This window comes from Myotis lucifugus, unplaced genomic scaffold (genome assembly GCF_000147115.1).
Source record: "Myotis lucifugus unplaced genomic scaffold, Myoluc2.0 scaffold_362, whole genome shotgun sequence".
In the NCBI taxonomy this organism is placed as follows: Eukaryota; Metazoa; Chordata; class Mammalia; order Chiroptera; family Vespertilionidae; genus Myotis; species Myotis lucifugus.
Genome location: NW_005871410.1, coordinates 423 through 24,377, shown reverse-complemented (window position 1 = coordinate 24,377; position 23,955 = coordinate 423). Strand labels below are relative to the sequence as shown.

The window sequence follows — 23,955 nt, the reverse complement described above, 5'->3', positions numbered from 1 at the left end:
TAAACAATCCTGCAATAACTCATACTTTTGGGTGTCACTTACCATCATTTTCTTCTGGCATTGATAGGCACTGATATCCTTTGGCCTGTATCTTTTATGAGCACCATTCTCATTGTTAACAAGAAATTCACCAATAGGGACAGTTCCTGTGCACCATTCAAGAACACCACTTCGCTGAGAAAGGGGAACCACCTAAAGTTATAGATTAAATACCTTTTGATTATGGAAGGGCATTAAATAGCATATGATAATCATTGAACTATCAGAGTCAGGGTGAAGCATTTTCTCAAGTTGTATTACTATTTCTCTGTCCACAGGAGACTGGGTTCTTTGGAGGAAAGCTTACTCTTTAAGCTCAAAGAGTAAGATCTTCTAGCCTGCTGCTTAGACTTGAGAACCTGCTCACCTCTTAGTCTCCACGATTCCCTTGAGAAGTCAGTCCTGTTTATGATCCCCTTCATCACCTACACTGTGCCATACTTAGTTGGTTCCATTTGGAAGAGGAATTAGCCCTGTTTTCCTTATACTTTGTACTTTTAAAAAAAAATGTTTTTATTGATTTGAGAGAGCGGGAAGGGAAGGGTTAGGGAGAAACATCAATGAGAGAGAGAAACATTGAGCAGTTGCATTCCATAGAGCCTCCACTGGGGGTTGAACCCACAACCTTTTTTGGCATACGGGACGATGTTTTAACCAGCTGAGCCACTGACAAGCACAGTATTTCCTTCTTAATAGCACTTTTCTTCTTAAGAGTACTTTTATACCAGAAATAAGCCAAATGGTTAAAGATAAGGAAAAAATACTTTAGTTGATTATAAGAAACACCTCACTGCAGTTAACATCAATGAGTTCTTTTAAAAAAAGAAAAAATAAACAAACAAAAAAACAATGTGGCTAAATCAGAGATTGGCAATCTATGGCCTTGGACAAATCCCAGCCCCAGGCTGCTTTGAAGAGCCTGTGAGCTAAGGATGGGGTTTCAGGTTAAAAGGGTTTCAGGTTAAAAGCGTTGTAAAGAAAATATAAAGGATAGGTGACAGAGACCTTTTGTGGCCCATAACATCTCAAATGTGTACTATCTGGTCCTTCACAGAAAACATTTGCTGACCCCTGGTCTGAATATTACTCTTGGTGAAGCAGCAGCAGTAAAAACGAGTTACCTTGTATGTGCAGATAGTCAACTTCCTCTTCCTGGTCTCAGTGTTTCTCTGCAGCAATGTGTTACACATCTGGAAAACCTGCTGCATGACAGCATCTTGTCTCAGGTCATCACGGCCCTTCAGAATAATAAAAAAAAAAGAATAACTAAGCACAGTTCATTTCTTTACAATAAAATCATAGCAAGAGACATCTGAGGACAGCAAAAGGGCACTCAGAAGTCAATCTGAGCATCAGGGCTCCTCTTAATGGTCTCTTAAATAATTAAGACCTAGGCTATTCTTTCAGAAGAAGCTGTAACACTGAGTAGGCAGAGCACTTTAGAAAAAAGAAGCCCCCTCAACTGAAACTTCTCCACCTGAGGGCAAGCTGCAAAAGAGCTGGGTGGGGCAACTGTTCTCTCTCTGCCACTCCTCAGCGAGGCCCAAAGAGCTTTTGAACAGATTAAGGGAGAATCGCCATCCTTTGTGGTACATTTGCTAGCACTTGGGCATAGTGCCAGACTCAGCATATTGAAGCAAGGACCTTAAACTTGAACTAATCAAGAATAGAAGTAACAAATACCAACAACATATTTCACAGACCTAGAACAAACTCTTCACAAATTCATATGGAATAAAAAAGGACCCCGAATAGCCACAGCAATCCTGAGAAAGAAGAACAAAGTTGGAGGGATCGCAATACCAGATATCAAGCTATACTACAAAGCCACTGTTCTCAAAACTGCCTGGTACCGGCACAAGAACAGACATATAGACAAGTGGTTCTCAACTTTCCTAATGCTGTGAACCTTTAATACAGTTCCTCATGTTGTGGTGACCCCCAACCATAAAATTATTTTCATTGCTACTTCATAACTGTAATTTTGTTACTGTTATGAATAGTAATGTAAATATCTGATATGCAGGATGTATTTAGGCGACCCCTGTGAAAGGGCCGTTCAACCCCCAAAGGGGTCGCAAACCACTGGTTGAGAACCGCTGATATAGACCAATGGAACCGAACAGAGAACCCAGAAATCGACCCAAACCATTATGCTCAGTTAATATTTGACAAAGGAGGCAAGGTCATAGAATGGAGTCAAGACAGTCTCTTCAATAAATGGTGTTGGGAAAATTGGACAGAGACATGCAAAAAATGCAACTAGATCACCAACTTATACCATATACAAAAATAAACTCAAAATTGATAAAGGACTTAAATATAAAACGGGAAACCATAAAAATCTTAGAAGAATCCATAGGCAGCAAAATATCAGACATATGTCTTAGCAATATCTTTACTGATACAGCTCCTAGGACAAATGGGACTTCATCAAAATAAAAAGCTTCTACACAGCAAAAGAAACCATCAACAATACAAGAGAGCCCACTGCATGGGAAAACATATTTGCCAATGTTATATCCGACAAGAGTTTAATCTCTAAAATTTATAGGGAACTCATACAACTTAACAAAAGGAAGATAAACAATCCAATCAAAAATGGGCAAAGGACCTAAATAGACACTTTTCAAAAGAGGACATTCAGAAAGCCAAGAGACATATGAAAACATGCTCAAAGTCACTGATCATCCGAGAGATGCAAATCAAAACAACAATGAGGTACCATCTCACACCTGTCAGAATGGCTATCATCAACAAACAACAAATGCTGGCGAGGATGCGGAGAAAAAGGAACCCTCGTGCACTGCTGGTGGGAAGGCAGACTAGTGCAGCCACTGTGGAGAACAGTATGGAGTTTCCTCAAAAAACTAAAAATGGAACTCCCATTTGACCCAGTAATCCCCCTTCTAGGACTATATCCCAAGAAATCAGAAGCACCAATCAGAAAGGATATATGCACCCCTATGTTCAGCACAATTCACAATAGTTAAGATATGGAAACAGCCTAAGTGCCTATCAGCAGATGAGTGGATTAAAAAACTGTGGTACATCTACACAATGGAATACTATGCTGCTATAAAAAAGAAGGAACTCTTACCATTTGCAACAGCATGGATGGACCTGGAAAGCATTATGCTAAGCAAAATAAGCCAGTCGGAGAAAGATATCACATGATCTCACTCATTTGTGGAATATAATGAACAACATAAACTGAGGAACAAAAATAGATCCAGAGTCATAGAAGCATTGAATAGACTGTCCAACCTCAGAGGGAAGGCAGGGGAGAGGGAGGGAAAGAGATCAACCAAAGGACTTGTATACATGCATATGAGCATATCCCATGGACACAGACAGTAGGGGGGTGAGGGCATGTGCTCAGGGGTGAGAATGGCTGAAAAGAGGTCAATGGGGGAAAAAGAATAAAGAATTAAACAATAAAAAATTTAAACTAAAAAAAGAATATAGATAACAATCCCTAAAATATCTTTCCTATAACGAGCAAGCTGATGGTTAACCTCATCCTGTCCGTACATGTATAATCATTATAATAATGATGATCTTTCAGAAACACATAAAAAGATGGAGAAAAGCATTGTGCTTCTAGAAAATGTATTTCTATTCTATAAGTTTTCCTCACTTGTAATTATTCAGAATAAAGACATAAATAAAGCAGGAAGAACTTATCAACGTTTTCTTTGACTTTTTTCTTTTTTTTAAATATATTTTATTGATTTTTTACAGAGAGGAAGGGAGAGAGATAGAGAGTTAGAAACATCGATGAGAGAGAAACATCGATCAGCTGCCTCCTGCACATCTCCTACTGGGGATGTGCCCACAACCAAAGTACATGCCCTTGACCGGAATCAAACCTGGGACCTTTCAGTCCACAGGCTGACGCTCTATCCACTGAGCCAAACCGGTTTCGGCCTTTGACTTTTTTCATCAACTCTCTAAGAACCACACCACAGAAGGGGAGCCTCACCTTGACAAGCTGTCTCCTTTCCTTGCCATCAGAGCCCACACAATCTATTATTTTTGGTAAATTTACACCTCCTGCTAAACGAAATTCTGCTTTGAATGACTGTATAGTCACCAGATTTTTATATTCTCCTGTAGGGTCCACCTAATAAAAAATATAAAAATGATAATAGGTCAGATACACTATTTGAAAAATGAATTATCAATAATTTTATTACTAAAAAGAGGAATGAATGTCAATGTGCTGTTGGTTAAGAACTGGAGCTATAACTTTCTGTTAAATGAAAGAGAATATTTGACATTGACAAGGCTTTAAAAAATGACACTACTTCCCTAAATATATCTTAATAAAAGTAGGGTATACAAAATTGGAATAGTGTCATTGAAAAATTACTGAAAACATGTCTTAACACTGACTTGTACATGTTAAGTCATCTGAGAAATAGTACTCACAAAATCATAATAAGGTGAATTTTAGAAAAGCATGGAGAGGAGTTCTCTAGGTTATAACTACTAAGTATGCATTTTCAGGAATTATTCAGCTAAATAATATTGATGGAATAGTTGGGAAGATACTAGTTAATTCACATAAAACAGCTATACTTCAAATCAAATAACTTTAGGTACTAACCACTGAATTGCAAACTCAAAAGAGAGATTTATAATGTAGTTAAAAATGATCATTTTCTAAACTATAACCTTTATTATTACATAGATCCCTGACCATAGGGTACTTATAGCAATAAAAGATCATTATTACATAGCTAAAAGGTCATGTACATTATAATCAGTTTTATATTGCAACACATACTGCATTGCTTAATACTGTAATACATCACAATCAATATATTATAATGCATATAGAACTTTAAAAACCAGTAACACAAGTAGGAACTTTCTTGCCAAGTTAAAAACTAATCTTGGCATAAGCACATGGAATTTTTCCTTCTGGCCAATGAAGATAACAGTCTACAGACATTCTTCATAAGAAAGATGGGGGTATGGAACTGACGGCAAAGGAAAAGAAAGCTGGAGAGGCCTTTATGCATTTTAAGGCTTGAGCACAGGGAATCTAATAAAGAAAAAAACTATAGGTTGAAACAAATGAAATTGCCAGTATTTAACCAATTTTGATATACAAAAAAGACAATTTCTAATGATTTAACCTAACACAGAGGAATTTAGTTTAATAAAATAAAAGAGTTGATGGTAAATTACCTTAATTTCCATAGTAGGAACAACAACATCTTCTAAGTCCTTAAGTTTAGTAATTGGCTGGTCTGCTGGAATTTTTATGCCTTCTGTATTTAAAATAAAGAGGTTTTAGTGGCAACCGAAAATTGAGGAACGGCACTGACAGTAAAGCACAATTCAGCAGATGCCACAGACCCTCCCTTCTGGCTGATCCGTGGTTTAGTCCCTGGTTTAGGAATGAAGATCCAAGGGCTCGGGACACACTGTAGCTCAGGGTCAGAGCATAGCGATGGTTAATTTAACATGGCTTACAAATGCAGTTGCTGGTTACCTGGCCCTGGGAATCAGATTGAGGGGGACAGCTTGAGCACCTTGAGATAATGACATATTTTTTAAGTCCTTACATAAGATAATTACCTAATGTATTCCTGCCATACTATTAAAAGTGACTAAAGGGCCCTAGCTAGTTTTGCTCAGTGGCTAGAGCATCAGCCTGCAGACTGAAGTGTCCCGGGTTTGATTCTGGTCAAGGGCACATGCCTGGGTTGCAAGCTCGATCCCCAGTAGGGGGCGTGCAGGAGGCAGCTGATTAATGATTCTCTCTCATCATTGATGATTCTGTCTCTCTCTCTCCCTCTCCCTTCCTCTCTGAAATCAATAAAAATACATTTTAGAAAAAAAGAGTGACTAAAGGACATGACGGTATTTTTTGTTTGTTTAGAGCAGTGGTTCTCAACCTTCCTAATGCCGTGACCCTTGAATACAGTTCTTCATGTTGTGGTGACCCCCCCCAACCATAAAATTATTTTCGTTGCTACTTCATAACTGTAATTTTGCTACTGTTATGAATCGTAATGTAAATATCTGATATGCAGGATGTATTTTCATTGTTACAAATTGAACATAATTAAAGCATAGTGATTAATCACAAAAACAATATGTAATTATATATGTGTTTTCCGATGGTTTTAGGCAACCCCTGTGAAAGGGTTGTTCGACCCGAAAGGGGTAGCGACCCACAGGTTGAGAACCGCTGGTTTAGAGGAACACAATAAGTCTCATTCTTATTTTAAAGTAATAATTATTGAATTTAAATGTGAAGATATGATTCTAAACAAAATGGAATATCATTATTAAAGTATGGGGAGAGAGATACTTATAAGTGAATGCATATAATCAAAAATTACAGCATCTTATAATTATTTTAACAGACACAGCAAGAAGGATGGATTACATGCAAGGCATTCTATGGAAGAAATGGAGGCTTTTTCATTTTTAAGTCCTAGGGCACAGTGAGTATGTAACTATTTTAAAAACCTTTGACCCTAAAAAATCTTAGCTATTCAGTTATTTTAAAGGATGTGCTTCTATACAATTCTCTGCAACAGAAGATTACCCAGAGAAATCAAATAATTCAGTGTGGTCATCTATTATCAGTTCCACCAAAATATATTAAGTGAAAAAGTGAATGGTATTGAAGCCATTAGACAAAAATTAAGTTTTGGATCATGTGTGAATTGCAATCAACAGGACCTTTGTATCTGTAATTACAGTAATGTTTGTGATTTAAAGAGATTTATACATTAGGTTCTGTAATTAACATATCTCTACAGAGAATAACATAGTATGAAAGGAACACTCATTCTTTTAAACACATACTTCTCTGAGTCTTCCACTGAGTGGCATCAAAGTTTGCTAATATAATGTAAGCATCACAAAGTGTCTCAACACTCCTGACCATCTGGGGTCTCCTACTTCTGATAGCACTTATAATTTTGGTTGCAGCCTCAGTTCGATCCTATTCAGAAAAAAACAAAGAACAATGCATAAGAAAATACCTGACATTTCAACTTTTCAGATATAATAACAAAAGAAAAAAAAGAATGTATGCACACATGTAGGCAATGAAAGGACTATAATCCCTCAGATCCAAACAAAACAGCTCTCTTATGAATGAAATACATAAAAGATATAATAATCTCAAGAGTAAGTGGCATGGGTGCCTTTCAAAAATCTAGTTTTTATTTGCTCATTGCTGTGAGGAAAAAATGTAAAATATTACTGATATCTCCCATGCTTTGAGAAATATTCAGAAATTTTGAACCAATTTTAAGTGGCATCATAATAACAAAGGATTTACAAACCGAATCTAGTCACAACACACATTCTTAGAATCACTGGAATTTAAGAAAAGAATATTCTGGGAAAATATGAATATCACAATTCAAAAAGTTATATATGTTTAATCCAAATACCTCATCAAGCTGAGAGTTCTGTTTAGGTGCATTTTTAGTTATTCTACTCCTTCTTGCTGCCTCTGATTTTGTCAAAGATTCATCTTTGTTCGCATTTGCTAAGGCCAATATAATAAACAAAGTATGATGGGGGTGATCCATTGAAATTCTAGAGATGAGCTGTCACAAATGAAGAACTATTAGTTTTATGCAAACAAACAAAAAAGTAGAAAATCCACAACACTTTTCATTTTACTTAACATTGAGATATGTGTTACTGTACTAGATACCGCAGTGGGTGAAGTGTGGGTTAGAGACAGGGTACATGAGGATAAGAGAGAAACTGAGTAATGTATGTGCAGTGAGAGGAGACAAAAGGAAATCTTTGTTCTTGCCCTTGGCACAATAAATAGAGGACTAAATTTTTTTGTATTTCCATTTCTTAGAATGGAACAGCAGTACATACTTGATATAGTATATGATAATATAAAAGAAAAGCAATTATTGTTTTGATTTCCAGGTTTACTTACATTATTGAGGATTTCATGAAATCCTAGGCCTCCCGTCATCTTGGTCCCCATTCTAGCAGCCAGTTGGTACATAAGAGGCAAAAACTTATATGATGGAATCTTCATTCCATATCTCTATCATTAAAAAAGAATACAAAATTAAGAAACAATGCATTTCAAATAGTCTCACATCTAAGTAAATAAATTACTCTAAGGCAGTGGTTCTCAACCTTCCTAATGCCGCGACCCTTTAATACAGTTCCTCATGTTGTGGTGACCCCCAACCATAAAATTATTTTCGTTGCTACTTCATAACTGTAATTTTGCTACTATTATGAATCGTAATGTAAATATCTGATATGCAGGATGTATTTTCATTGTTCGCGACCCACAGGTTGAGAACCGCTGCTAATGCTCTTCAACTAGCACAACCTTGTGGTTGTTAATAAAACTTCACTACATTTTTTCCTTATCATTTATCTTATCTGACAGTCTTTCTGATTGGCATTCTAGATTGATTCATCGTATTTGATCCTAAATTAAATTGTATTGAGTATTGAAATACTTGGCACTGCTTATATTCCAGTGAACCCAAGAACGAATGTGGATCTGGATCTGAGGACCATGGCAATCTGCACTCCTGAGCAGTCAGAGTATAATAAGATGGGGTAATTATTATCCCCTACATGCTAAAAGTAACAGGTTTGTGCACTAGTAACTGAGACTATTATGAGTCTTACCATTCTTTTCATCCAGCAGAACCATTTTACTTTTAAGCTTCAAATTGACTGTCCCCCCCAAAATGTATATACACTTTAACAGCCAAGAGCTCAATTTTGAAAATGAAATTTATTTTAACTTTTGGGGTGTCCCTGAAAATGTATATGCACTTTATTTTTTTTAATTTTTTTTTTTTAATATTTTAATAATTTTTATTTCTTAAAGTATTACAAAGATGTATATGCACTTTAACAGCTGAGAGCACAATTCTGAAAATGAAATTTATTTTAATAAACACTGCCTTTATAATTATTCAAAGTGTGTGTACATATTTTTGGGGATACCCTATGTATAATTAACATAACTTTAATTTTAGGTGTCGTCAATAAAATCTAAGATTTTTAAATAAAAACTTATGAAATACTGCTGCCTTGATGCTTTCTTAAAAAAATTATTTTCCATTTACAAAAGAATTCTCTGTAAAAATTCTAGAAAAGCATAAAGCAGGCAAAGAAATCTACCTGTGACCTCATTTTTTTAAAATATATTTTTGTTGATTTCAGAGAAGAAGGGAGAGGGAGAGATAGAAACATCAATGATGAGAGAGAATCATTGATTGGCTGCCTTCTGCACGACTCCTACTGGGCATCGAGCCTGCAACCCTGGGCGTTGCATGTGCCCTTGACCAGAATTGAACCTGGGACCCTTTGGTCCACAGACCGACGCTCTATCCACTAAGAAAAACCAGCTAGGGCTGACCTCATCATTTTTTATTGCTCTCCAAATCCCCCTAGTATTCTAGGTACATTCCTGTGGTAATTGCAAAGAAATAGGAAAATACTGACCTAAATTCTCTCATCTCCATACAACACTGCATCATTGAAGCTAATTAAGTATACCTGTGCATACTTGAACCTATGTGTACTATGAGCACCAAGCCAAGTGCTAGGGATACAAAGTATACATAATCCCTGATACTAAGCTTTTCAAGCACATGGTAGAATATCAGGTTGAAAAAACAACTTGCCTTCATCATGCCACTGACTTCAGAAACTCCAGAATTTTCAAGCCAGAGGGAACAAAGACGAAATATCCACATATCATGCCCTTCTCCACTTAACAGGCAACTGATGTAATTTTCAACAGCTTTACATAAGAAACGCTTCCGATCCTCTTTCAGTGCACGGAGTGCACATTCATCCAGCTCCAGTTCTCGCTGAACCTTTATTGTGTATCTTGCATTGAATAATTAAAGTAAAACACAAAAGCCATCAAATTTATGGGACTACAAAATCATACATGATATACAACATAAGTGAAAAATCAGAAAAGACAAAATTCTAAGGGTTATAAAGGAAACAAATTTACTTTTTGTCTTTTTCTTTTACTTTTTGTCTTAAAGTAAGTTTGTGCAATTCAAAGGCTATCATAGACAACCAAAGACAGAGTGGACTCTACCTAAGGTATTTAGTTTACTTTATTCTCTCCTTACACTAAAATACACAGACCAAAGGCAAGTTGGAATAAAAGGTTTAATTACATCAAAATAGGTAATCTTTTGTATTTAATTTCAACACCTCTTTTTTTTTTATAACTAAAGGCCCGGTGTAAGAAATTTGTGCACGGGTAGGGTCCCTAGGCCTGGCCAGCGATCAGGGCTGATCTGCAGGACAAACAGCAGGAGATTGGGCGACCCCACTGGCACCTGCCTTGGCTGGCCTGGCACCACATGCTCACCGGCCCCACCCCCTGCCACTGCCTCCTATCAGGGCCTGTGGGTTGGGGGCAGCTCCTGTGTCTGCCCTCTGGTGGACAGTGTGCAGCACAGTGACCGGTCGTTCTGCAATTCGGTCAATTTGCATATTAGGGTTTTATTACACAGGATACCAACAAACCAAAACAGCAAAACAAAAAGCTAACACCCATTCTATATAATAAAAGGGTAATATGCAAATTGACCCTAACAGCAGAACAACTGGGAATCACTGGTCACTATGACACACACTGACCACCAGGGAGCAGACGCTCAAGGCAGGAGCTACCCCCTGGTGGTCAGTGCGCTCCCATAGAGGGAGCTCTGCTCAGCCACAAGCCAGACTGACGGCTGCCAGTACAGGGGTGGTGGTGGGAGCCTCTCCCGCCTCCTCAGCAGCGCTAAGGATGTCCGACTGCAGCTTAGGCCTGCTTCCTGCTGGCAAGTGGACATCCCCCCGAAGGCTCCCGGGCTGCCAGAGGGATGTCTGATTGCCATCTTAGGCCCAATCCCCTGGGGAGCAGGCCTAAGCCAGCAGGTGGTTATCCCCTGAGGGGTCCCAGACTGCGAGAGGGCACAGGCCGGGCTGAGGGACACTCCCCAACCCCTGTGCACGAATTTTGTGCACCAGGCCACTAGTAATATATAATACATAGAAATTATACTTTATTTGCTTTTGAAATAAATTTGGCCTTGATGAAAAGATTAAGTTTTATTCATGCTAAACAACTGTCTTAAAGGTTGCAAGAAAACCTTACCTTTTCTAGATAGGTCTGCATGATGACTGCAGGATTTTCTAAGCAAGTTTCTGCTAACCAGTTGCCACAAACCCTCAGACATTCTGTGTATATAAGTTTTTGGTTGGAATCATCCTGCATATGAAAAGCAAAATCTTAAGATCTTAAAAGCATCATCAGGACTATACAAAAATATCTTTCACTTAGGGAAAAAAGCAGGTTAACAATGTTTCTCTTTATTTGCTTTCACCACACAACTATTTTAATAATCCAAGTAAGTAAATTTATGAAATATTCACCCTCTACTTATTATTATTACTATTACTGGAATAACTTACAATTATTGAGTATTTGTTTATGCCAGGCACTTTCTAAGGGCTTTATGTATATTTACTCATTTATTCCTATGAAATGAGTATTATCTTTAATTTGCAGAGTAGAAACTAAAATTGAGGTACAAAGAGGGTAGGTAACTCCAGGCAGCCTTACCCCAGGGCCCATATTATTAAACAAAGTTTAAACATCATATCATATTGGCTCCCAGTACTCTGGCATAATAGTGACTTTTCTACTAATGGAAGATGCCATACAAATGCTCAATACCAAAAGTGCAATGAGTTGATATTCACTAATCAGGTGCACGTCAGAAGGACATTATTGTGACCACACCCTTTAACACATTATGATTCCTACAAATGCCTCTACTTTTGTCCATTGTGTGCTGGAAATAAAGCTTTAGAGCAGCCAAATCTTCAATAACTAATAGGAAATGGTAGATAAAACATTAACATTATATTTTCAAAGTATTTGGATTGACAACCTAATTATTTCAACTTGCTTATTTTAAAACTTTTGTTCTCTCAAGCATTTTTCTCTTAGTTATTTCAAATTGATAGTAACTTCATGTTTGTTTCCCACATGTCCTTCCTGAATCTTATAGGAAAAGGCATTGCAATAAATCAAATAAATCTATCATAAGATGGACTGATATAATTATTTCAAATAGGAAAAATGAATACTTTAACCCTTTCACAAATATTAATTTTTCAGACTACTTTTTATAATTTCTTACTCATAGCAGTAATTTCAAGGCTATAAAAATTATGAATTTATTAAAAATATTTAAAGCACCGTAATTTTTTATAACAAAATATTAATTCAGCCAATAAAAAAGGAGTGAACCTCGGAACAACTGGCATCCAACTTCTTGATCATTTGCTTGAGAATGCTCAGGGCAAGGCTCTGCTCCTGCTTTGCCCAGAATACTTGCGCTTCCTCCAGCTGCCACCCAGAAACTCCACAACTAGTTGAATTATATTGTTTAATTTGGAATATTGCCCTTTCAGGGAGCTGAAATGAAAAGAACACATGGCAGTAAATGCTTTCATTATTATTACTACTAGGATTCATTGAGCTCTTGACTCTTGGTCAGAACTGTCCTAGGTACATCTCCACCTGCCTTTCCCAGCCCTCACATCTGCCTGTTTTTCTCACATATATGTATGTGTGGGTATACATAGTACATAAAATCATTAAATTGGTAGGTATCTTCTCATTTTATAAATAGGAAATTGAGGCTTAGAGGAGGTAAGTACCTTGCTCAAGGCTTAAAATCAGGTCTAACTCAAAAATGGAAACCTTAGCTTAAACAGTTATGCTATACGATATATATATATATATATATTATTTTTAACATATTCCTATTGAGTTCAGAGAGAAAGGGAGTGGGGGAGAGAGCTAGAAACATCAATGATGAGAGAGAATCATCGATTGGCTGCCTCTTGCACGCCCCCAACTGGGGATCCAGCCCACAACCGGGCATGTGCCCTGATGGGGAATCAAACTGTGACCTCCTCCTGGTTCATAGGTCAATGCTCAACCACTGAGCCATGCCAGCCGGGTGCTATACAGTATTTTAAGTGATCTCTGTCTCTCAATGACATTGCTTTTTTACTCATGCTTTCTATTTTCTAGGTAATAAAAAACCAGTCAAGAGGTGAGATGACATAGTTTTAAATTCAATTACCTGGGTGTTCTTGAAAGTTCGGGCTAGTATGGAGAGTTCCACAAGGTGCTTGGTGAGAATGTCCTTAAAACATTCTCGTTGGGAGTTCTCCATTTCTTTTTCCATCAAGAGCTCCAGGATGACTGTGCGCAGAGCCATGATAGGCTCCTGAAAACTAAAATCACTGTCTTTGAGAAGCTGGGAGTGCTTCCGCCACTTAATGTATACTTCAGAGGGCTGCCTTTCCACGACTGATCTGAAAGCAAAATCACAGAATTAATGTAAGCAAGAGAAATGGGAAAAATGTGCTATAATGCAGGGTCTAAATTTAAGATATAATACAAAGGAGTTTATTACAGTAACAGGAATGGAACTTCTAAATAATCCAAAATAAGGGTCAAAGTTTAGAAAACTACAAAATGGTCCAAGCTCTGAGGGTTGACAGAGAGGTTACAGACAATGAACATTTAAAAAAATTTTCTTAAAAATACTCAGATTTGCTTGGCTGGTGTGGCTCAGTGATTGAGCATCGACCTATGAACCAGGAGGTCAAGGTTTGACTTCGGTCAGGGCACATACCTGGGTTGCAGGCTCAATCCCCAGTGTGGGGTATGCAGGAGGCAGCCGATTGATGATTCTCTCTCATCTTTGATATTTCTATCTCCCTCTCCCTCTCCCTTCATCTCTGAAATCAATAAAAAATATATATATTTTAAAAATACTCAGACTTCACAAAAAGCAGCATTTCCAAAATACTGTCTTCTGAAATGAGAACACATTCATCAGGCCTGTATACCAGATGCCCATACCTGTAGTCTTGCTTCAATGTTCCTGGTAGTAAAAGAGGACATGTCAGCAAGACAATGAAATCAACTCATTAATTTCCTACTGTACCCGCCAGGCCTAGTGGATGACTCTATGCAGCTGGTAAAGAAATCGCAATCCCAGTGAAGGAAGTGCTGGCAAAGGTTTCATGGACCAACATTATTTATTAAAGGAAGAGAAAAAGAATGTTGTATGATTCGTTTATATGAACAGTTTGCTTCCCAGATGTTTAAACTAAGCAATATTGTCTAACCCTTCAGAACTACTGTGTTAAGAGAAATTAAGATGGAGCAGGGAGATAAAGAAGATGACAAAGTGCTGGCTAGTAAATGAAAGCTCTTTTACTTGCTTGATAAAAAAGGAAACAGTGACACACATTCATTGAACCAGAACTAATGATCCTAGAGCAGGGGGTATCAAGCATCTTAATCTCAGGAACCCCTTTACACTCTTACAACTTATTGAAGACCCTAAAGAACTCCCATTTATTGGATTATAACTATCTATATTTACCATATTGGAAATGAAAACTGAGGAAAGTCAAATATATATTAACTTACTTAAATTATAATAATAAATTTACTATATATCCTAACACACACACACACACACACACACACACACACACACACACAAAATAACCACAGTTCTCAAAATAAACTTTAGTGAGAAGAATGGCATTGTAAATTTCTGTAAATTTCTGATGTCTGGGTAAATAGAGATAGTTGAATTCTCATCTTTGCTACTATATTTGGTTTGTTGTGATATGATGTTTTGGTTGAAGTACATGAAGAAATTCTACCCTCATACAGATATGTAGTTGGAAAAAGGAGGAGTATGTTAATAGTTTTCTCAGATAATTGTGGATGTTTTTCTCTGATACCTCAAAAACTTCCACTGCACCTCATGAGAGAATGAGAACAGAAAAAGGAAAGAACATCTTATTATAAGTATGATTCATGGACCCCATGAATAGATTTGGGGACCCTCAAGAATATACCCCACTTTGCCCTGACTGGTTTGGCTCAGTGGATAGAGCATCAGCCTGCGGACTGAAACGTCCCGGGTTCGATTCCGGTCAAGGGCATGTACCTTGGTTGCGGGCACATCCCCAGTAGGGAGTGTGCAGGAGGCAGCTGATCGATGTTTCTCTCTCATTGATGTTTCTAACTCTCTATCCCTCTCCCTTACTCTCTGTAAAAAATCAATAAAATATATTTAAAATATATACATACCCTACTTTAAGAACTACTGTTCACCAGCTCATCAAATGGCCCTCCACTCCCTTCCTTATAATTCTCTATCAGAGACAGAGCCAGTATCACTCTTCAGGGCTTTCTTAAGGAATCTGTCCTCACTTTAGTGAAGACATCTTTCATTCAGAGGAACAGTTCCTGGATTTGTGGCAGTAAGAACTACCAACATACTTATTAATGAAAGTAGAAAGCAATTTTGCTCCTTTATTCTTGTTAAGAAGAGCCACATCAATGGCTTTGTCTTTGTGCAATTTTGAAAAACTATAATTATTTTCTGACTCTAAAATTTCCTTCTCCTTTTTACTTACAAAGCAAATTCCAAGTTCTAGTGTAGCATAAAGGTATGGTGATCTTAGCAAATTACACCCCCTTTCCTTCCTCTTATAATAATAATAGTGACTCAGAATGACAGGCTACAAAGGGCCCTAGAGGCCATCAAATATAAACCCCCCAGTTTAGATATGAGGATAGTGAGGCCCAAAAAGGATAAGGAACTTTCTCAGGGTCACAAAATCCAAACTGAGATCAGTAGCATCCTGAATAACTGTTTTAGCTCATTTTTTCAATATTCTGGATCACTTCCCTCTCACCATTATAAGAGCCAATCTCCCCTACAAACCTACTCCAAATTCACTGACAGTCACCAAATGTTTAGTATGAATCCGTCACCAGGAAAATGCACTGGGGATACAACAGCAAACAAAAGAATGGGCCCCACTTTTAGGAGCTTCTGGCATAGCATAGCAGAGTATATACAAAATGACACCAATGTCAGTGCAGTGCTACATAGAAGGGAGAATAATATGCTGTAGCAAAAAACATGAGGAAACACTTCCACCTGGGGTAGAAAAGAGAACACGAAGTAAAGAGGAAAGCATCTAATACTCAAATTTAAAAACTTGAATTTTTACTTTCATTATTTTTGAAAATGTTTATTTTAATAAGAGTACAGTTCACTAATCAATTTACAACTTGATGAAAGGGAAGAAACAAACCTACTGATGGTCTCTATTTTTTTAAAGTCACAGCTGGAAACAAAAACACCACTGTTGAGGGATACAGTCATACGAGTCACATACCTTGAGAAAAGCTCCCCAATGCTTTCAAGCTCTCCAATGGCCTGCAATCTGCTAAGTGTGGGGTAGAGTGAATACACAGACTCCAGGCTGCCCTTACACAACTCTTCTACTTCTTTTACTCTAGTGGCAGAACAGACAAGACAATGAAAAAACTAAGAAGAGGTTTTCAGGAAGATAAAAGTTCTCATCCTAGGCTTCAATTTTGATCTAATAATAATAATATTCACTAGCACTGGCCTAATGCAGTGAAAACAAAATAAGTTTGTTTGAATCGTACAGACCTAGATCTAAATCTCAGCGCTGCCACGTATGGCTGGAAAACGGGGCACATACTGGTTTCCTCTGAATTTAAGCCAGGGGTGGGCAAACTTTTTGACTCGAGGGCCACAATGGGTTCTTAAACTGGACCGGAGGGCCGGAACAAAAGCATGGATGGAGTGTTTGTGTGAACTAATATAAATTCAAAGTAAACATCATTACATAAAAGGGTACGGTCTTTTTTTTTTTTTTTTTTTTTTAGTTTTATTCATTTCAAACGGGCCAGATCCGGCCCGCAGGCCGTAGTTTGCCCACGGCTGATTTAAGCTTTTCTCTTACAGAATTATTTTGAACATTAGAGAATATATACATAAAAAAAGCCTAAGTGGCTAGAACATAATAAGCACCTAAATGGTAACAATATTATTTCTGTAACAAAATACAGGATTTAATAGGTAACTAGCTATTATTAAACAAAAAACAATGTTATACTTGTTTGGTCTGTAATAGGTAAGTACTTTAATGTGCAATGTCTCATTTGTGCCCCATAACAAGACTGAAGTATTGACTTTACTTAAAAAACACTAAAACAGGTATATTCCATACAAACTACTAAAGGAGATAAGATTAAAACTCTTAGTGAACTGGTCGAGGAAGAAACCAAAAGAAGTGGCAATCAACAAATCTTTCTTGAGAGTTCAGCATAAAAAAACTGGCCTTGGGGTCGCAAAGGGAATTGTTTTTAAAGGAAAGAACATGTTTGAACTACATAAACAAAGAAAAATGTATTACATAAGAAAAAAATGTAACAATTTATGTAAGCACCTAGCATCTGAGCATGCTCCTACATTTAAAACAAAAATAAAAACACTGTAATATATATTTGACAAATGTGCATTAAAGAATTTTCTAGCTCTAACTGGTTTGGATCAGTGGATAGAGCGTCAGCCTGTGGACTCAAGGGTCCCAGGTTCGATTCCGGTCAAGGGCATGTACCTTGGTTGCGGGCACATACCCAGTGGGGAGTGTGCAGGAGGCAACTGATTGATGTTTCTCTCTCATCGATGTTTCTAACTCTCTATCCCTCTCCCTTCCTCTCTGTAAAAAATCAATAAAATATATATTTAAAAAAAATTCTCTAACATATAACATTGAAAAAACAAAGAATGCTTTTTCAAGATACAGAAAACAATTAAGGTAGGCACACCCACAATTCGCATACCAATTTGCCTGCAGAAGATAAAACTCTTCTGAGCACTCGTTTCTCAGATGTGCAAAAGGTAGGGAACTGCTAAATCCTGGATGTTGTCCCCATCCCCCACTTGCATTGTTTGAGTTTCAACACTAATTCACATGAATTTTTATTACACAGGGAAGTGTTTTTGAGAGGAGGGCAGAAATGACAACCTGACTATAGCCACCACGCTCTTATCCCTTCACCAGCGCAAATCCTTACATTGAAATCATTTGTCAAGTTTTCAGAAAAGAAGCCATGACATTAAATGTTAAAATACAATAACTTTCTTTTTATAATACCTGGCATATTTGAGACTTTCATAAAATGTGGAGAATTCTTTATCTCTCAGAGACTGCAAAGCATTGTACAATGATTCGTGGTAACTGGGTCCTTCTATTCCTTTGCTGTGAGGTAATTTTAAAAATAAAAGAAAAAATACATTTAAAAACAGAATCTTAAGATATGCATGTATAAATAATTTCATCAAGAGACACAATTTTAAAACTAAAATTAAGATTTCTCCATTATAAAAAGCATTTCTAGAAATTTCAGTTAAGAAATACAAAAAATTTGGTCATTTAAATTCGTCAAGCAGAAAAAATGTTTCTCACATACTGTGCGGGATTCTAAATATGCTATATTTTCACTTTTTTATTCATTAAACACCAATTATGTGCCAGGCACTAGGTACCAGGTTTAGATGCTAAGTCAGATCAGATTCATTTTCATGGAGTTTATGTTCCAGTTTGGAGAAGATGGACAATAAATAAGAAAAATATAAGGTAGTGATAAGGGACATGCAGAGAATTAAAACAGAGTAACAAAACAGAATCGATGTTTTAGAATGGGTAGTCAAGAAAGGTGTCTCTGAGATGTGATATTATTAAACTAAAATCTGAATGACAAGAAGCCACACACATGGTAATGGGGAAAAAGAAGATACATGTAAGGCCTTTAGGTAGAAACAGCTTGGCCTGATGAAAAAATAGAAAAGAACTTTGTAGCTCAAATAGAGCAAGCAAAAGAAGAACAGTATATGGTGACATATAAGTAGGCAGGAACAAGCTCATAAACTATAATGTTTTAAAAATATGAAAGTATATCTCTAATTTTATAGTAATCTAATAGTTTGAAATTGGAAAGAAATGCCCATTAGTAAAAAAACAAAAAACAAAAAACTTCTATGAAGTCAGTTAAACATACGGTTAATATGATTTAATTTTTTGTTGTTTCCCTCATCAAAAGACTTTTTAACATAGATATAAAATTGTTTATTAATTAGGTATTTGGCTTTTCATTCAGAAAATGAGGTGATACTACAAATATTATCATCCTGTGTTAGTAATTTAGCAGTACTTTTTTATAAAAAAATATTTCATAAATAAAGGTAAACAGTCTTTTGTATATATCCAGTAAATAACAGTGCTAACTGATTAACTAAAATGTTTGCAGCAGGGAGTGGGGAGGGAAATAGATATATTTTTTCTTTGGATTTATAAATATGTGAGAAGATTCTCATGAGAAAATACTTTTTATATTTCTATTTTCAAATATACTTGGGGGAGGGGTTGAAATGCCTTAATGGAAGAGAGTGAAATTCAAGTCTAGGTACATCAACTGCTTATTGCTATCTTATTTAAGCATGTAGGCATATCTTCAGCTTGCAAGATCTCAAAAACAGAAATCCTGTTATATTCATAGAGCAATATTTTAAAAGTGTATTGTTTATTAATAGAGAAATGATGATTAAAAATGTCAGAGTTCTTCTTACTTAACAGAAATGCAGTGGTCCCATTGCATATTCCTCCATGCTGCTTGGTAATGAAGTTCCTGTAGTTCAGCACACCACTCTTTATTTTCATCATCTAATCCTTTTAAGTAGACAGAAAGAATATGACAGAGTCCCAAATTCTGCAAGGCCTAAGCAGGAATTTTTAAAAAAAGTAAGTAACCAAAGATAACAGAAAACTAGAAATAAAATATAACAATCAAATACGCAAAGTAACTTTTAAAAAAGTTTAGTAGTGAACAATATTTCATTTAAAATTCCGAAGTAATGGTAGCTATGTTCCCCCAAAACACAAAGATAGAGCTCAAAGGACTCTAATATTTGATGGAAGAATGGTTAAGGAATAGTAGCCACTAACAGAAATGATACCTTCTGGGACCAGCTCTAATGCAAACTATTAGAAATAGTTTACATGAGATTATCCAGGTGGACTTAATTCACAACCTAGCACACTGTACACCAACCATGTCAAGCATGTGGCCCACAACGAGTATTTTTGCAGCCCAGCCAATATAATGGTATGCAAGAAATGTTTTAATAAAAATTTCATAACTTAATTTTTACAATAGCCTGTTATACATAATTATTAATAACGAACTACAATGTTCGCTAATGACTGATTACTATAATAGTGTTGCATTCATTTCCCTTAAGCACCTTACACACAGGCGCACCATTTCTCTCCACTAATGCTACCAGTGAATATTTTAGCAGCTGATTGCCACATCATTAGTCTTGGACTGACTTGTTTGGTGTGCGCAACAGGAAATATTTCGCTTTTGGAGAACAAGAGAAATAGGTTTATTTGCGTTACACTTATTAATTTGTGCAGCTATTCAGTGTCTAGTAATTTAATGTTCAAGAAAAAATATTAATTTTTATTAAAATGTTCTATTATTTTATGTTAATGATTACTCATTTATTTCAGTCCTTTGTCTTTAGCATGTCTCTATCGAAATAAACCTATGTTTCTATGAAAATTGAAACTTTTTTTTTTTTTTGCGGCCCACATAAACTTAAACCTTGTTTATTTGGCCCATGTTAGCCTTTGAGTTTGATATGTTAGCTGTACAAAGTCAAGAAATATCTCCTAATATTAGCTAACAAGATTATCATTAACACTATCTTTTAGGTCAGTGACCTGTCTTATTTACCTGTGCATCCCTCTGACTTTTTAGCCCAATGCCTGAAAAAACACATAATTTCAGTCTTACACCTAGAATTTATCGGGCTATATAAATATCCCACTGACACACTGAAATCATCTCAGCACTACACTTTTAGTGCTTTACTAAAACAGGAAAAAAAATACCTGAATGATCCCCGCCTGGCGTGTTGGCGAAGAGATTGCTGTCTCAAGGTCATATGTTACTAGGGCTTTCTCCCACATTGCTTCATGTTCATATGTTCGTAGTCTATAATTAAAGATTTCAAAATACCTTTGAGTTCTACATGTAACTCCTTTACAAACAGAATTATAATACCATTACCTAGAAAAATGCAATTTACCTAGTAAGGGGTTGTAGCATTTTCCCCCCGCCACAGCCATACAGACTGTCTGGCTCCCCTATGCTTCTGTAGATTTCTAAGAGCAGATCCTAAAAACATGGAAACAACAAAAAATGAAGAGGAAAACTATCACTTTATGAATTTAGCAAATTGGAAGTTCACCAACATGTAAATCTCAACTATAAATGCTATATTATAAAATAAAATATGATATTAATTTGGATTAGGAACACAAAAAGATCCCAGATAACCGAATGACAATGTAAATTAATACCTGAGAAGAGTTGCTCACAATTTAATGAATTAGATAAGAAATAAATCCCAACTGACTAGGCTTTTAAAACATGCAAAAATAATCATTAAAAACACACACCAAATAATCCTGTCAATAGCTGAAACTGTTGATGGGAAAATGATGTTCTGAAGCAAAGTCTGATTCTTGAAAATGGAATTTAGTTAAAAAAAAAACACAAACTCAAATCTGCATTATGTTATAATTGGTAAAATTTGATATGGATAAAGAAGAAGTTTGATGACTCAAATCTTTGCTGTGAAATTTACACAGGAAAAAGATAATTATTTTAAAATAATCTCAATAAAATAAAAATAAAAATTGAAAAAGTAAGAAACTGTATTGCATAGGAAATAGATAAAGCAATTTAACTGCCTAAAAGGTGCTTGCTTTGAAGGATATTGCTTAAATAAAAACTCATTGATATTGGCATCACTGCGTAATTGTAATTAAACTGTTTCTATTCATAAACATGAATTCAAGTCTCAGTGTTAAAACATTTAGTATTTAAGCCTAGTACAGTGCTTGGAACACAAAAAATATTCCAAAAACTAAGTAAAAGAGGATAAGAGGATAAAGAAGCAAATAGGGAAGAAGAAAAATTGGGAAAATGGAATTTTAAAAAGGTAGATAGAACATATTTCAAGCAAGGCATGGTTGATGGTGCCAAGTGTTAATGAAATGTTAAGAAACATGTTGAATGAAAGATGACTTAGTAACATGAAGTTTACAGGTGCCATTAGCAAGTGCAACTTCAGTAGAGAGATTGGAAGGAGAGGAAATGGAGACACCAACTATAGAGAACTTTTTCACAAAGGTTTGCTGTGAAGGGAAGGGAGAAAAAAGAAGGTCACACACACACAAAAAGACATAGGGACTAGAAAAATGATTTTGTATTAGTTTGCAGGAAAATGATTTTAATAGGAAAAGTTTGATATGTTGAGAGAGGGCACAGCACAATAATTTTTGGTTTTTTTTAAAAAAGAGTTGTTGAAAAACAAAGCACAGGAAGAAGGATTAGTCTGCGGACAGAAGGAGAAACCATTTCTCTATGATGGGAGCAGATGCAGGGAGATTTCTATGATAGTAGGTTGTGGTGGGATTTCCTGTCTATGTCACCCGTTTTCTCCAGAAGTAGGAGGAAAGCTAAAGCTAACACAAAAGCAAAGCAGAAAAGATCAGAGAAGTTGAAATTGTCATTTTAGAGAAACAAGTTGACCTCAGAAATTCAGTAAGAACAGGCCAATTTAAGAGTAGATATTAAGAAATGTATTGAAGGCCTGAGATGTGACCAATACAATAAATAAGTAAACCAATAAATATGTAATTATAAATGTTAAGTACTATAAGGAAAAAGAAAAATACATGGTATCAATTACCCTATGATATACATCAATCTTTCCAATAAAGGAACTCAAGGTTGGAAAGGTTAAGTAATTGGTGCAAGATTATACAACTTAGGGGTAGAGTCAGGATTAGAACTCAAATTTTCTATTCCAAGGCCTAAGCTTCAAATCATGAATTTATGTACATGACAGTCCAAACTTCAGTTTGAAAATCAAATTATATCTATACAGTCTCTATAACAAAATAATATGAAGTATAAAATAAATATTATCACAAATAGTAGGCCTATAATATTTACCTGTAAACTTATTCCAGTTTCTTCTTTACTTTTTTCACTCAAGCTAGAAATGGTTGTGCTTTGGCTTCCCTCTTCAAATACGAGATTTCTGTTTGTCAAGAACACATACTTTAATGAGATGCTTGTGAATGCATAGACTATAGACTTTGATGGAAAAACTAACAATGGTCACAAATAAAACATAGTAAACCATTTATACCTTAAAACATAGTATCACTTAGGCCTAGAATGAAAAACAAATTTGTGAATATTAATTTTTCTTTTTTTTTTTAAAATATATTTTATTGATTTTTTACAGAGAGGAAGGGAGAGGGATAGAGAGTTAGAAACATCGACCAGCTGCCTCCTGCACATCTCCTACCAGGGATGTGCCCGCTACCAATGTACATGCCCTTGACCAGAATCGAACCCAGGACCTTTCAGTCCACAGGCTGACTCTCTATCCACTGAGCCAAACCGGTTTCGGCAGTGAATATTAATTTTTCAATGAGAATTACATTTTAATGACAATGTTATGTATGGGAAGGCCACATGCCAGAAATGCTTATTTATATAAACAGGCCTGTTTAAAAATAGAGTAGCTGCCACCCAATTTAGTTCCCAACTGTTCTGTCAGTAGTTTTACCTAAAGTCCAACTTCATTAATAATCACAGGCACACAAATTAAGATCACACTAAAACACCACTTAAACCTGATAAATGGGAACAGTTAAGACGTCTGATAATATTGTGTTGAGAAGCCTATATCCAAGATTATAAACCTAGTAAGTAGTAATAAGGATTAGAACTCAGATTTGTCTGCTCCAAGGTCTTAGCTTTAAACCATGCATTTATATATGATAGACAGTACTATAAGTAACTTCAATTCTAAAATCATGCCACCTACACAGTGC

At 36.1% G+C, this 23,955-nt stretch overlaps 1 protein-coding gene across 1 annotated transcript in view; it reads right to left on the bottom strand.

The window, feature by feature from the left end:
* Window positions 1-23,150, bottom strand: part of LOC102433924 (serine-protein kinase ATM-like) — a gene marked incomplete at its 5' end in the record, with an annotated part of 35,870 nt that extends 12,720 nt beyond the window's left edge. Inside the window, 17 exons of the mRNA XM_023764918.1 lie at window positions 43-192; window positions 1,161-1,277; window positions 4,025-4,165; window positions 5,239-5,321; window positions 6,874-7,012; window positions 7,470-7,628; window positions 7,979-8,092; window positions 9,705-9,923; window positions 11,189-11,302; window positions 12,350-12,517; window positions 13,194-13,428; window positions 16,333-16,452; window positions 18,127-18,231; window positions 19,599-19,747; window positions 20,929-21,031; window positions 21,126-21,214; window positions 23,063-23,150. Coding sequence (XP_023620686.1) covers window positions 43-192; window positions 1,161-1,277; window positions 4,025-4,165; window positions 5,239-5,321; window positions 6,874-7,012; window positions 7,470-7,628; window positions 7,979-8,092; window positions 9,705-9,923; window positions 11,189-11,302; window positions 12,350-12,517; window positions 13,194-13,428; window positions 16,333-16,452; window positions 18,127-18,231; window positions 19,599-19,747; window positions 20,929-21,031; window positions 21,126-21,214; window positions 23,063-23,150 — 2,293 coding nt within the window. The remainder of the gene's footprint in view (window positions 1-42; window positions 193-1,160; window positions 1,278-4,024; window positions 4,166-5,238; window positions 5,322-6,873; window positions 7,013-7,469; window positions 7,629-7,978; window positions 8,093-9,704; window positions 9,924-11,188; window positions 11,303-12,349; window positions 12,518-13,193; window positions 13,429-16,332; window positions 16,453-18,126; window positions 18,232-19,598; window positions 19,748-20,928; window positions 21,032-21,125; window positions 21,215-23,062) is intronic.
* Window positions 23,151-23,955: the final 805 nt, after the last annotated feature.